Source organism: Papaver somniferum, chromosome 5 (assembly GCF_003573695.1).
Source record: "Papaver somniferum cultivar HN1 chromosome 5, ASM357369v1, whole genome shotgun sequence".
NCBI lineage: Eukaryota > Viridiplantae > Streptophyta > Magnoliopsida > Ranunculales > Papaveraceae > Papaver > Papaver somniferum.
Window position 1 is genome coordinate 112520666 of NC_039362.1, and position 12154 is coordinate 112532819.

General features: G+C 36.4%; 1 protein-coding gene across 1 annotated transcript; it reads right to left on the bottom strand.

The window, feature by feature from the left end:
- Positions 1-4112: 4112 nt before the first annotated feature.
- LOC113282444 (ubiquitin-40S ribosomal protein S27a) lies at positions 4113-4797 on the bottom strand. Its single transcript, XM_026531447.1, has one exon. The coding sequence runs from the start codon at positions 4744-4746 to the stop codon at positions 4276-4278; it is 471 nt and encodes a 156-aa protein (XP_026387232.1). The 5' UTR covers positions 4747-4797; the 3' UTR covers positions 4113-4275.
- Between the last annotated feature and the right edge of the window lie 7357 nt (positions 4798-12154).

Below are 12154 nucleotides of genomic sequence, written 5' to 3' on the forward strand. Positions count from 1 at the left end.
AAGCCAAAAACTTGTCAACAAATAAGAAGGCTCGGCTTACCCGAAATAACACATATGAGCCGAATCATGTCTTGAAATTTTTATTAGCTTACATAGAGAGTGGATCGGCTCATACCACAAAAAAATTATAAGCCGATCCTACATATTCGGCTCACAGCCGATACTGTAGAATAAGCCGAACCTATGATTATGAACTCAAACATGTATTCGGCGCAACATGATATCATATAAATAAGCCGATCCTATACACTTGTAAAATTTATGGAATTTTAACAATGATATTCGGCGCAACCCTAATACTATCGAATAAGCCGAATCTAGACTTATGAATTGAAACATTTATTCGGCGCAAAATGGTGTCATACAAATAAGTCGATCATACACACGAAGAATTCATGAATTTCAAACAACATTAATCGGCGCAAAACTAATACAACCATACAAGTCGATCCTAAGCACATGAAAAAATTCTGAAATTCAAACAACATTTATTCGGCACAAAACTAATACTACCATACAAGCCGATCCTACGCACATGCAAAATTTCTGAAATTCACAAAACATATTCGGCACAAAACTAACACTACCGAATAAGCCGATCCTAAATATAAGTCTCTGTGTCATTAAGTTCGGCTCAAAAAAGATTTCAGATTTTCGCCGAGCCGTTCATATGCACTTTCAGGGTTCAGTTTCAAGAACAGCTCGACGCACATCTAAGATTTGTTTTGCGCCGAACTATACACTGTCACCGCCGCAGAAACATGATTTTGACGAATTAAATCGACCAAACCAATCAAAAACATCAAATACGAGATGGGTTTGTAGAACTAACCTTCTTATTCTCATTTCCGGAGTTGGTTCTTCTTCAATCTCTTCTCCCGGTTGATTTTGTGGTTGATTTTCATTTTGTTCTTCACTCTCTAAATCTTCTTCTTCGTCAATAGGTTGTTCAATCGATCAATTTGAACGAGATATTGGCTTACGACGACCCATTATATAGATGAGTTTAATCGTCGACTAAATTTTCACGAATCGACGATTAAATTTCCGCGATGATACGATGAAAAAAAAAGGAAGAAGAAGAAGGGTTCGGCTTACTGTGGAGGAGGAAGAAGGGGTTATGAAACTGATTTTAGGTTTATTGATTATAGGTTTTTGTATTAGGATTAGGGATAAATTAGTAATTTAAAGGATTTAAGGACATATAGGTAATTAAACTATCCCATAGGGTACCCCTTATAAGGTCACCCAAGTTAGGACTAGTGCTTTGTATGCCTAGGAAGATTTAGGTATGCCCAAAATCAAGGTTCCAATCAAATGCTAGTATGTTTTCAATTTAAATCACGGGCCATTTTTTTTTATGGATGAGCAAATATTTATGTTAAATTTATGTTAAAGAATGTTTACAAGTGGGGGATAGGGAGCTGCCCCAAACATAAATTATAAAGATTACATTAAAGGGCCGTCTCCGACGAAAAGAATCCGCGAAGTCAGGTGGTATGGAATCGGATTAACCTGGCTTCCTAGGCTAAATTGTCGCCTGCAGCAGTGGAAACCGAGAGATATGTGTGCAAGCTATTTGGGTGGGTTCTGCGTGAAGCAATCTGCCAGAGGCAATATGCAGTTCTTTGTTGTAGATTACTAATTTACCGCCATAGGGTTATTGATGATCTTTGACAGTTGTTTGCAGTCAGTGTTGATACAAAATGCGATTGTGACTACTTAAGCCTCTGCATGAAATTATGACCATCCTGATCCGGAAATGAAGTCAATAATGGAGTTGCCAATCACCAAGAAAAGCAGAATATCTTAACCGATGGGTTGCCATCGACCTTGTAGGACTTGTCGATCGATTTCTAGGGTACAGTCAGCAGAGGTAAGAATAGAGAGGGTAGTAGTGTAGAATGGAAGGTGATGGAGTTCCAAAAAAATCTGATGCGGGTGATTAGCAGTGTAGGACAAGCGTTGATGCCGTCAAAATGGACAGAACAACGATTTTCTAGATGAACCGAAGAATGGTCTCAATGAGAATCTGATGGTCAGAAAAGATATGAGAAGAAATCCAAGCCGCTATCCGGTATCCAGTCTGGGTAGAGTATCCAGTCTGGGTAGAGTATCCAGTCTGGGAAGAGTAATAGCAGGGGAACCAGAGGAAAGATGTGATGCAGATACCAAACTACTCAAGGTGTTAAGGTGCTAATTCGCCTAGAATCCAGTCACTAAGTCGATTAAACTCCAAAAGTAAATAAATGACCGACAACACATAATTAGTTACAAAATAAGGAACGGCAAGAGTTTCCCTTGCTGATACGAACCTGATTAACTCAGAACCTCACATGGCGATAAGTTACAATGATTCAAAATGAAACCAAGTTCAGTTTCTGAAGTTGTCTTGCAAACTTGCAAAACTGGCAGAGGAGAGACAGAAGGGACAAAAGGTCCTAGTCTAGCACAAGGGAAGCGAGTTTCCAAAGTGATGTTGGTAGCACAAGCGAAGCGAATTTCGGAAGGAACAAACGGAGTAAGATTTTTAGAAAGTAGTCACTGACCACCAAGGGGTCTTCTTGGAGTGACTAAGAGGAATGGAAAGAGTAGGAAATGAGCATTACTAGAAAGTCTAAAGAGCATTACCAGAAAGTCTAAAACGCTTCCGAACTCAGTTTCTTCTAAAGCTCAAGAAGTTCGGGATTGATTATTAATTTTAATTTCTACTTAAATGTATGCTTGGGGTGGAAGAATAAGATGGCAAGAATCTCTATGAAATCTGTGAAAGCAATCCTATTCAAAGCACATGCTCTTGACATTTACAAAAATGAAGCCATAAGTCAGAAGTAGTACAAATAACCACATCTAAATTCCAGGACGTCCAATAAAGAAAAATTCTCCAGGACAGGAGGTCCAATTAAAAAAATTCTCCAGCCTCAGAGTCGAGAACAAGCAATACGAGGCTAGGCCCCCAAGTAGAGCATACAAGGTTTGGGAAAATCACATCTATTTTGTTATGAAAGGAAAATCACATCAACACAGCATTCAACTGGTTATTCATTTCTCTTCCAAAAAAAACTTTAAATCAGAGTTCAGATGCTTCATAATAACTACGAGCTAGAGAAATATAACTAAACAAAAACTAAACAAAAAAATGCATAGCATAGCAAATAAAATCTCAACTTCAACAATATTGCCTCCTTTAATCTTGTTTTGCACAGTAATACTTGTACTGCTAATCTTATTTTGGAGCACCCATGTAAATGCTACTATTTGTCTTCCTAGACAAAACAGCAGTACTCTTGTAAATGGAAACACCTAGTTGATCAACACTTAAAGTGGCAAATTTCTCATTTTACTTCGAAAACCAAGTTGAAAATTCTTAAAACTACCAACTTAATGCACAAATAATGCATTAAATAACTCTTGTTTGCAACTTTTTTGTATAAAAGAGTTGCAGATCTTTCTAGGGTATAAGACTACATAGTCTAGATTTTTCAGGTTTTCTAAGTAGAATGATTTTCTTCAACCTTAACTATCGTTTGAAAAAACTAATGTGATAAATAACTGGTGGTTGTGACATTCTGCTACAAAAAAGTTGCAGATCTCTCTAGGTACATAGTCTAGATTTTTCAGGTTTTCTAAGTAGAATTATTTTGCTCAAACTTAACTATTGTTATGAAAAGAACTAACAACACATAGTTGTCAGATCCAGTTAACTCCTTGATTAATTATATATCAAATTTTACTAACTCTGTTCAATTATACAAGTGGCAGAGATTCATTAGTGACTTAGACCCACATATTCACCCTACTGTAAACAGCAACAAAAGTTTCATATAAGAACATTAATATCAAGCTCACCCCATGGAGGATAAAATCACCACCATCTTTGCAAAATCATTCAACATTCCTTTTATATGGAGTAACAGATTCACATACATAGGAGTAAAATCTCAATTAACCTTGAAACAGTAGTCAATTCAACACTTTCAGAGCACACAATTCTGAATCAAAAATACAAATTATTCACAACATGGCATCAAAAAACAAAAAGGATTTCTCATATTGGTTACTAACATTATATAAATAACCCATCAAATTATAAATCATCAAAATAAAGTATGAGCATATATGCTAAGCAATTTCAATTAATACTGATAGATTAAATAGATAACTCCAGTGCGTTAACTAAATTTTAAAGATTAAATATCCACCATCAAATACATAAACCCTAAATCAAAATCTCAGAATCTTTCAAAAACAAAAGTAAATTCATAAAAGAGACTCTCAGACATCTCCAGGCTTCTGGTAAACATAGGTCAAACCACACTTACCACAATAATGACGATCAAAATGATTAGCCATGAAAGTCCCAGCACCACACTCAGAATTAGGGCACTCCTTTCTCAACCTCTGAACTTTTCCAGAATCATCAACTTTGTAAAACTGCAACACAGCCAACTTCACTTTCCTATGCTTGTGCTTGATCTTCTTTGGTTTAGTGTAGGTCTTCTTCTTCCTTTTCTTAGCACCACCTCTCAGACGTAAAACCAAATGAAGTGTTGATTCTTTCTGAATATTGTAATCAGCTAGAGTACGACCATCTTCCAGTTGCTTTCCTGCGAAAATCAAACGCTGTTGATCTGGAGGGATTCCCTCTTTGTCTTGGATCTTAGCTTTGACATTGTCGATCGTATCACTGCTCTCAACCTCAAGGGTTATTGTCTTCCCTGTTAGGGTTTTAACGAAGATCTGCATATTGGGGTACTTGCAGAGCAAAACAATAACCTAACACGGCGAAGGGAAGAATGAGGAGTAACGAGATTTTATACTGCATTTTTAGGGTTTCAGGCTCACACGTGCCATTAGTATCTGCAAACCTCTTGGGCTATGATTGGTACGCGTAATCTCATAAGTCATAAGTAGTTTCCAGTCCCGGGATGATGTCGGAGGGTTTGTTGGACTTCAAAGCGCATTGCTGCTGGGGTTGGCATTTGGGATCGGACCTGCAGATTCAAACTGGCCCATCAGTATTTTTCCTGTGGTTGGTATTATTTTTTTGGGTTGTGCAACGGACGTACGGATGTGGATTATGCGTCAACGGGATCCAATCCATCAAAATTGTGGATTTGGAAAAGGGAAAATTAGGCTCAGGCTCAACCCATGGATAACCCATAATATGAGGCCCTTAATTAAAAAAAGTTTAAATCTAGGCCCCGAGTTTTTAAAAGACCTTGATACCCTTATGCATATTGTCAAGCCCATAATTAAATAAAATTTAAATCTAGGCCAAAAATTATTAAATCTAGGCCCGAAATTATTAAAATACAGTGTGAAGGTGTAAACAGAAGTTACACATGCATATGGCATGTGTAACCAGAAGTTACACATCCTTATGATATGTGTAATGCAAAGTTACACTTGTATATATATGCAAATAAATAGACATCAAAAAAAAAACACAAAAAAAAAGTTATTACTTTAATATTCATTTACAATAATTTCTTAGCATGTGTAACTAGAAGTTACACACGCATCTGTTTAGTGTAATTGAGAGTTACATATGTGTCTATCTAGTGTAACTGAGAGTTACACATGCATCTGACTTGTGTATTCAGCGTCAACTCCAGTTCCAGCGAGACCATTACCACGTTTAAGCAATTAGCTTTTATGAAGTTATCTAAAACCTGAAATATAACAACAAGCAATCAGTATTTATACGATTAAAATGAACAATACATAAAACAATGTATATTTCAGTTTCACAAGCATCTGACTAGTGTAGCTAGCGGTTACACATGCATCTGAATTGTGTAACTGAGAGTTACACATGCATATAACATGTGTAACTAGGAGATACACATTCATCTGGCTAGTGTAGCTAGCAGTTACACATGCATATGACTAGTGTAACTAGGAGTTACACATACATATTGATATGTGTACCCAAAATCAGTATGTGTAAGTAAAAGTTACACATCTAATTAACATGTGTAACTTGCAGATACACATGCATCTGAATTATGTAACTAGGAGTTACACATGCATCTGACTTAGATATGTCAACATAAAATCAGCAAATCCATCTCTAAATGAATAACACTAGCAAAAACGAGAGGTGACTATCAAGCAATTACCAGTCATAAAATAATACAGTTAACCTTGCAAGTGAATGAGAAGCTCTTAATTAAGATATCACTGCTTCAGCAGAAAGACGTTGTTAGCACTGTATTAACAAAAGACGTTTTACAGTGCTAGTCTAGATGTACCTAAGCCATTTCATATTATCGATGACGAAGGACATTTTAAGCAACAGAAAGTAAAGCTCACAGTAATTATAATGGCAGAATAATACAAACACCTGGAACCTTGTGCTAGCACATTAATATCGCAAAAAATGATCACACAACTGATTCCAGGGTATAGATATGAACCCAGGAAAACAAAATGCATGTGTAATCAGTAGCTACACATGTAAACAATAGTTACACATGCATTAGCATAAGTTACACATACATCATCATGTGTAACTAGAATTACACATCTAATTATTATGTGTAACTATAATATAACCTGCATCTAATTAGTCTAATCTGCATCCACTACTACTCCCTACTACTAGGACTTGATGTTCTTTTCTCAATTTCATAAATATAACCACATAACATATCCCATCAATTAGCATGTGTAACTATAAGTTACATATGCATATCCCATCAAATTAGCATGTGTAACTATAAGTTACACATCTAATTTGCATGTGTAACTAGTAGATACACATTTATTTGGCTTGTGTACCTAGAAGTTACATATTTAATTAGCATGTGTAACTACTAGTTACACATCCATAGTCTGCCAATGCTAGTTAAACGTGCAAATTGTCATGCATATGGCTTGTGTGATGTGCAGTTAAACATGCATCCTAATTGTGTAATTAGGAGTTACACAAGCATATAACATGTGTAACCAGAAGTTACACATATAAATAACATGAGTTACATATATAAATAACTTGTGTATATCACAAGGTCTACTAGGAAACATCTAAATCGAATACGAGCTATAAATGTTTCCTAATTACTAAGGAAAGCATACGAGCTAAATACAATGGACTTCATTTAAGACAGGATACAGAAAGCAAAGTAGAAAGGACGCAGGTCACGAGATTTACCGGAGAGACAACATCACCGACAAAACGTGTCACCTGAAATCCACGAACATAGCTCTTATTAACAAAACTAGAATGACTAACAATTTACCATTTCCATTACTTGCATATAGGCAGACACAGGGTCATTTGGATTTGGCTCAAGGACTGCATTATAGTAAGACCAAAGTAACAAATCCATCATTAGGCTGCTATTACATCTACCAATCTAAAATGAAATTCACTAACTAAACACTCTTAAAACAAGCATGTATAATCAGCTGGTACACATAAAATGCATGTGTAATTTGGAGTTACACATGATATGAAATGTGTAACTGGGAGTTACATATGCAATATTAAGAAATGAACAAAAATGAAAAGAAAATCACACAATCAACAAATCCAAAATCCAGAGTAGTTTAGGAAGATGATTTAAATACTTACAACTATTTTCTCGGCTGCTTCACAGATTTTATCGACTTTGGCTTTTAATAATCCTTTAAAGACCATTTAAACTCTACAAAAAAAAGAGAAAATCATTTAAAATTTTGACAAAACCATGACATTCTCAAGAACTTAAGATTCAAAATCAAAAAGTGAGTTTTATCTTTTTGGTATGCATCGTCAATCTATTGCAGGTGTAAACTCCTGCTTCTTGAAGCTTCTTAATGTCTATCAGTTAGCATGTGTAACTAGTAGCTACACATCCATTTAGTTAGTGTACCTAAAAGTTACACATCTAATTAGCATGTGTAACTAGTAGCTACACATACTTTTAACTTCCAAGTTAACACACTCAGCAATTGATATGTAAAAAACAGATCAATCTTAGCTTGCCAAGTTAGAATCACGCATACGTCCATTATAAACTCCAGCATTAATCTCATCAAGCGCACACCATGGTATCTGCAGTGGATTTAAAAGTTACAACAGCATACCGCCACTAACTGATCATACACTAGTAAAACAGATGAAAGATGCTAACATTGTTCCTAAACAACATGAACTATGAAATGTACCAACCAATCAATGAAATTTTTTTATTGAAAACTGACAAAAGGACATACCAGCAGTATTGCTCTAAGACCCTTATACATACAAAAATTCATATGTAATCAGCAGTTACACATGCATATGGCATGTGTAATTGTTAGTTACATATGTAAGTCATTCGAATCTGCACAAGCCACGTCTGGATCCAATCCAATAACTACATGCCTAGCTTAAAACAAATCCAAAGGAAAGTATGTAACTACAAGGTGGAAGATTCATTCCATTCGGGAGATACAAAATGGAATAACTTAACAAGATTAAACCATATCTGTATTTATATTTTTAAGATCAGAAATAAAATTGACGACACATTGCTACCTGGTCACAATCTACTGGCGTAAGTGGTTGCTTCCCAAAATTTTCCTTTCACATAAAAAATGCCAATATCAATACAGTTAGACCATGAATAGCTGATAATACCACAAAATAACTAAGTGAAGGAAACATAATCAATCAAAAATATAACCATACCTTATGTAATCTGACCCGAGCAAGTGATTCCTTGATAGAATTTTCCATTATTGTTAGATCCTCTATATTGTTTATCTTATTTGGATCCTTCCAACAGCCGAAACAGTGCAGCCGACCGCAAACTTAATCATATAATTATCCAAATTTTGAATTTGTATAGCAAGCTGCAACAAGTAAGCAGTGTTGGCTGACACAAATGGATAATTTTATAGTTCAAGAAGGCAGAGGGCCCTACATTCATTTAAACATCAGTTTGGGGGTTAGTGCAATGAGGTAAGTGAAATTCAAATAATTAAGTACATGACCGCTAATACAAACAACAACCAAATAATTGAGATGAGAAATATTTATGGAGTGGCACCTCAGTCTATTACGCATTTCCGATAGTTGAGCTTGCAAGAGTCTCGACTGATTTGTCAGCACCTGTCAGTATTACATTTACTTATGACAACATGAAGTACATATTGAATTCCATAAAATAAAATAAAAATTAATGATATAGTTACTGTCATTCGTGAGGCATACCTCAACAGCTTGAGTACTGCAAAAATGGACCCTTCTCTCTTGTTTTCCTATTAAAAGGGTGATATCTGGTTTTTAGTCTGGTAAAGAAAAAATGGTGAATGGTGTTAAAAAAGACACTTGATGGTAAGTCTGCAGAGTGTCTCTCGACAATGCTTAAAGTCATACATACCTTGTGCCAAAAAACTCTTGTATATTTACGTCATGGTCCAATTTCTTAAATGTGTTCTTTAGTGCCTGTCAAGGATGATGCTTAGAGTGTCAATCACCGAAACACGTACGGCAAGTCAAAGTTATAAGAATCATAAAATCAGGAGTAAATATTAATACATCATGAGGATTTAGTTTACCTCAAGGCTCTCAAGCTTCTTGTTCCAACAAAATGTAAATGATTGAAGCTGTTATTGTCGCTTGAGTTCATTTTATTAATTTAAGAATAAACAAATCCAATCCAATAACTCATGGCAAAACAATTGCAGGAATAACACTTGCATAGAGACTCAACAAGAATCAGATGAGCTTGAAATAGTGAAGAAGAGCTCATTCATGCCTTTTCTCAAACATACGATGTGTACTGTCTTTGTTAATGGATAAACAACTTTTCCAGTAATTTTTGAGCCTCTATGTATCACCTTCCCTGCAACAATTCCACATCCAACACAAAACACAATCATAAAATCATTCAAACACAACAAAACACGGTATAAAGTTCTAGTTTAAGCAACACCTGTATTAGTTTAAACCTACTAAGAATCATTTCAAAGATTCGTAACACCAAAAAATTGAAATCAAGCCTAAAATTAGATCGGAATTAAGAGAAAACTTAATATTACACATGTAGTCAATCAATTGAACCACAAATCCTTTACGAATATCGCCATTGAACACTTTCTCATTCAACTGAGTTGCTAAAACAGCATATTGAGACGAAACTGAGTCAGAAACAAGTAATTGAAGCCGATCTTGTGATTTACCAGTAGATTTTCTATCTAAATACTCGAACTAGAGGTTTTAAGTTTGAATCGCCTCTAAGAATAGCAGAAATCGCATTATGAGTTAATTTCACAGACATTTCACTGAATTTTTATAGGTTTTGGATTACGAAATGGATGAATCTAAGCTTAAAATGATGATAAATCGATGAATAATTTCGAAATATGAGATTACGGAGATGAAATCGATGAAAAAAATAAAGATCGGTGAAATTTGGAGACGACGAAGAAGTTTTCTAGGGTTTTTCCGCCGGAGCTGAAAGAGAAAATGAAAGGAGAAGAGAGAGAGAAAAAGAACAGATAAATGAAAATATCTACTGAGATTCCTCTTGTATATATAGTAAAGGGTAGTGTTGTCATTATTAAAATTCATAATAATTAATTATGGGCCAGATCTGAAAAAAATTTGATTTTTTGGGCCTAGCAGTATCATTTTCCTAAAGTATGGAGTTGATAGTGAAGGATCCATTTTGTGGGGCTTCTATATATTGAACCCATATAGTAGGGGGTTCTAGTATTTTTCACTTTGGAAAACTCAACCGCGTTCGGCCTAATCACCCGCATATTTGACATCCACGGATCAACGGGTGATGTGGAGCGGATGCGGATTAACCGCGGATTTACTATCAAAAAAGAAAAGAAAAAGTTTTTGCCTATTGAAAGATAAAATAAAAATAGGGAACATTATCTAAATACCTCTATTATGAGGCCTTTGTAAAAATATCCTTATGAACTTTACAAATATCCCTAAGCTTAATACATTACTAAAATACCCTCTTTTATATGATGTATATACAAACCACTACCACTAAACTGTTCAACAAAAAAAAAAAAAACTCTACTGCTCACCACTACTTCCACCACCACTGTCCACCGCCGCCACCCTCCACCAACCACCACCACCGTCACCGCCAACCACCACCACTTTCCGCCACCGCCATCCACCAACCACCACCACCGCCGACCACCACCTTTTTTTGCCACCGCCAATCACCACCACTTTCCTCCACTGCCGCCGCCAACCACCACTTTCCGCCACTGCCGACCATCAGCCACCACCACAGCCGACCACCAGCCACCACCACCACCGCCGAACACCACCACTTTCCTCGTATCCGCCACCCACCGCCGCCATCAACCACCATCACCGCCGCCAACTACCACCGTCATGTGGAGTCAACTTGCTGAAGTTGTGTCCATATCGGAGGCAACTAGCTCAAGTTGTCTCCAACAAATAGTGTACTGAAACAAGTTGCAAAACAAAATGGAGCCAACTAACTCAAGTTGTCTCCGAATCTGAGGCAACTAGCTCAAGTTGTCTTCAAAAGTGAAGGCAACTAGCACAAAGTTGTTTTCAAAAGTGAAAGCAACCAGCCTAAGTTGTCTCCAAATATGGAGGCAACTATCACAAGTTGTCTCAGTGCAACTGCACTATCATCAATTTATTTACAACCTACACTTCTAGCTCAGTGCAACTGCACTATCACTACCAGTAACAGCTGCACTATCATCACCAGTAAGCAGACCCACATCTTCAATTGCAAACCCAATAAGCAGACTCACATATTCACCATACTGCAAGTCTACCTGCAACAACTCCATGACCACAACCATCTACAAACACTTGCAACATGAGCCAACAGCTGTAATCACTTCCATATCCCTTACTCAAACACCATCAGCAACACACAAGCAACAACAACTCCTTGTTCTGCTCTTCACTGCCTGGATACATATTCAGTCCCTGATCAACTTCCTAAGTATTCATCTATTCTTTTGACTTCAAAACATAAGTATTAGCAACACAACCATCTTCTTCATTGTCTTCTTATATTATGCCTTCTAATCTCCATGGCATCATCATTCCAGTCAACATCAACATAGCACAAAAAACTCCTTCCATCAGCTCATTTGTAACTGTGCTAGCTCCATAGTTATCTCCTTATATGTAGGTATATGGAGGTAACTGGCCAAAGTT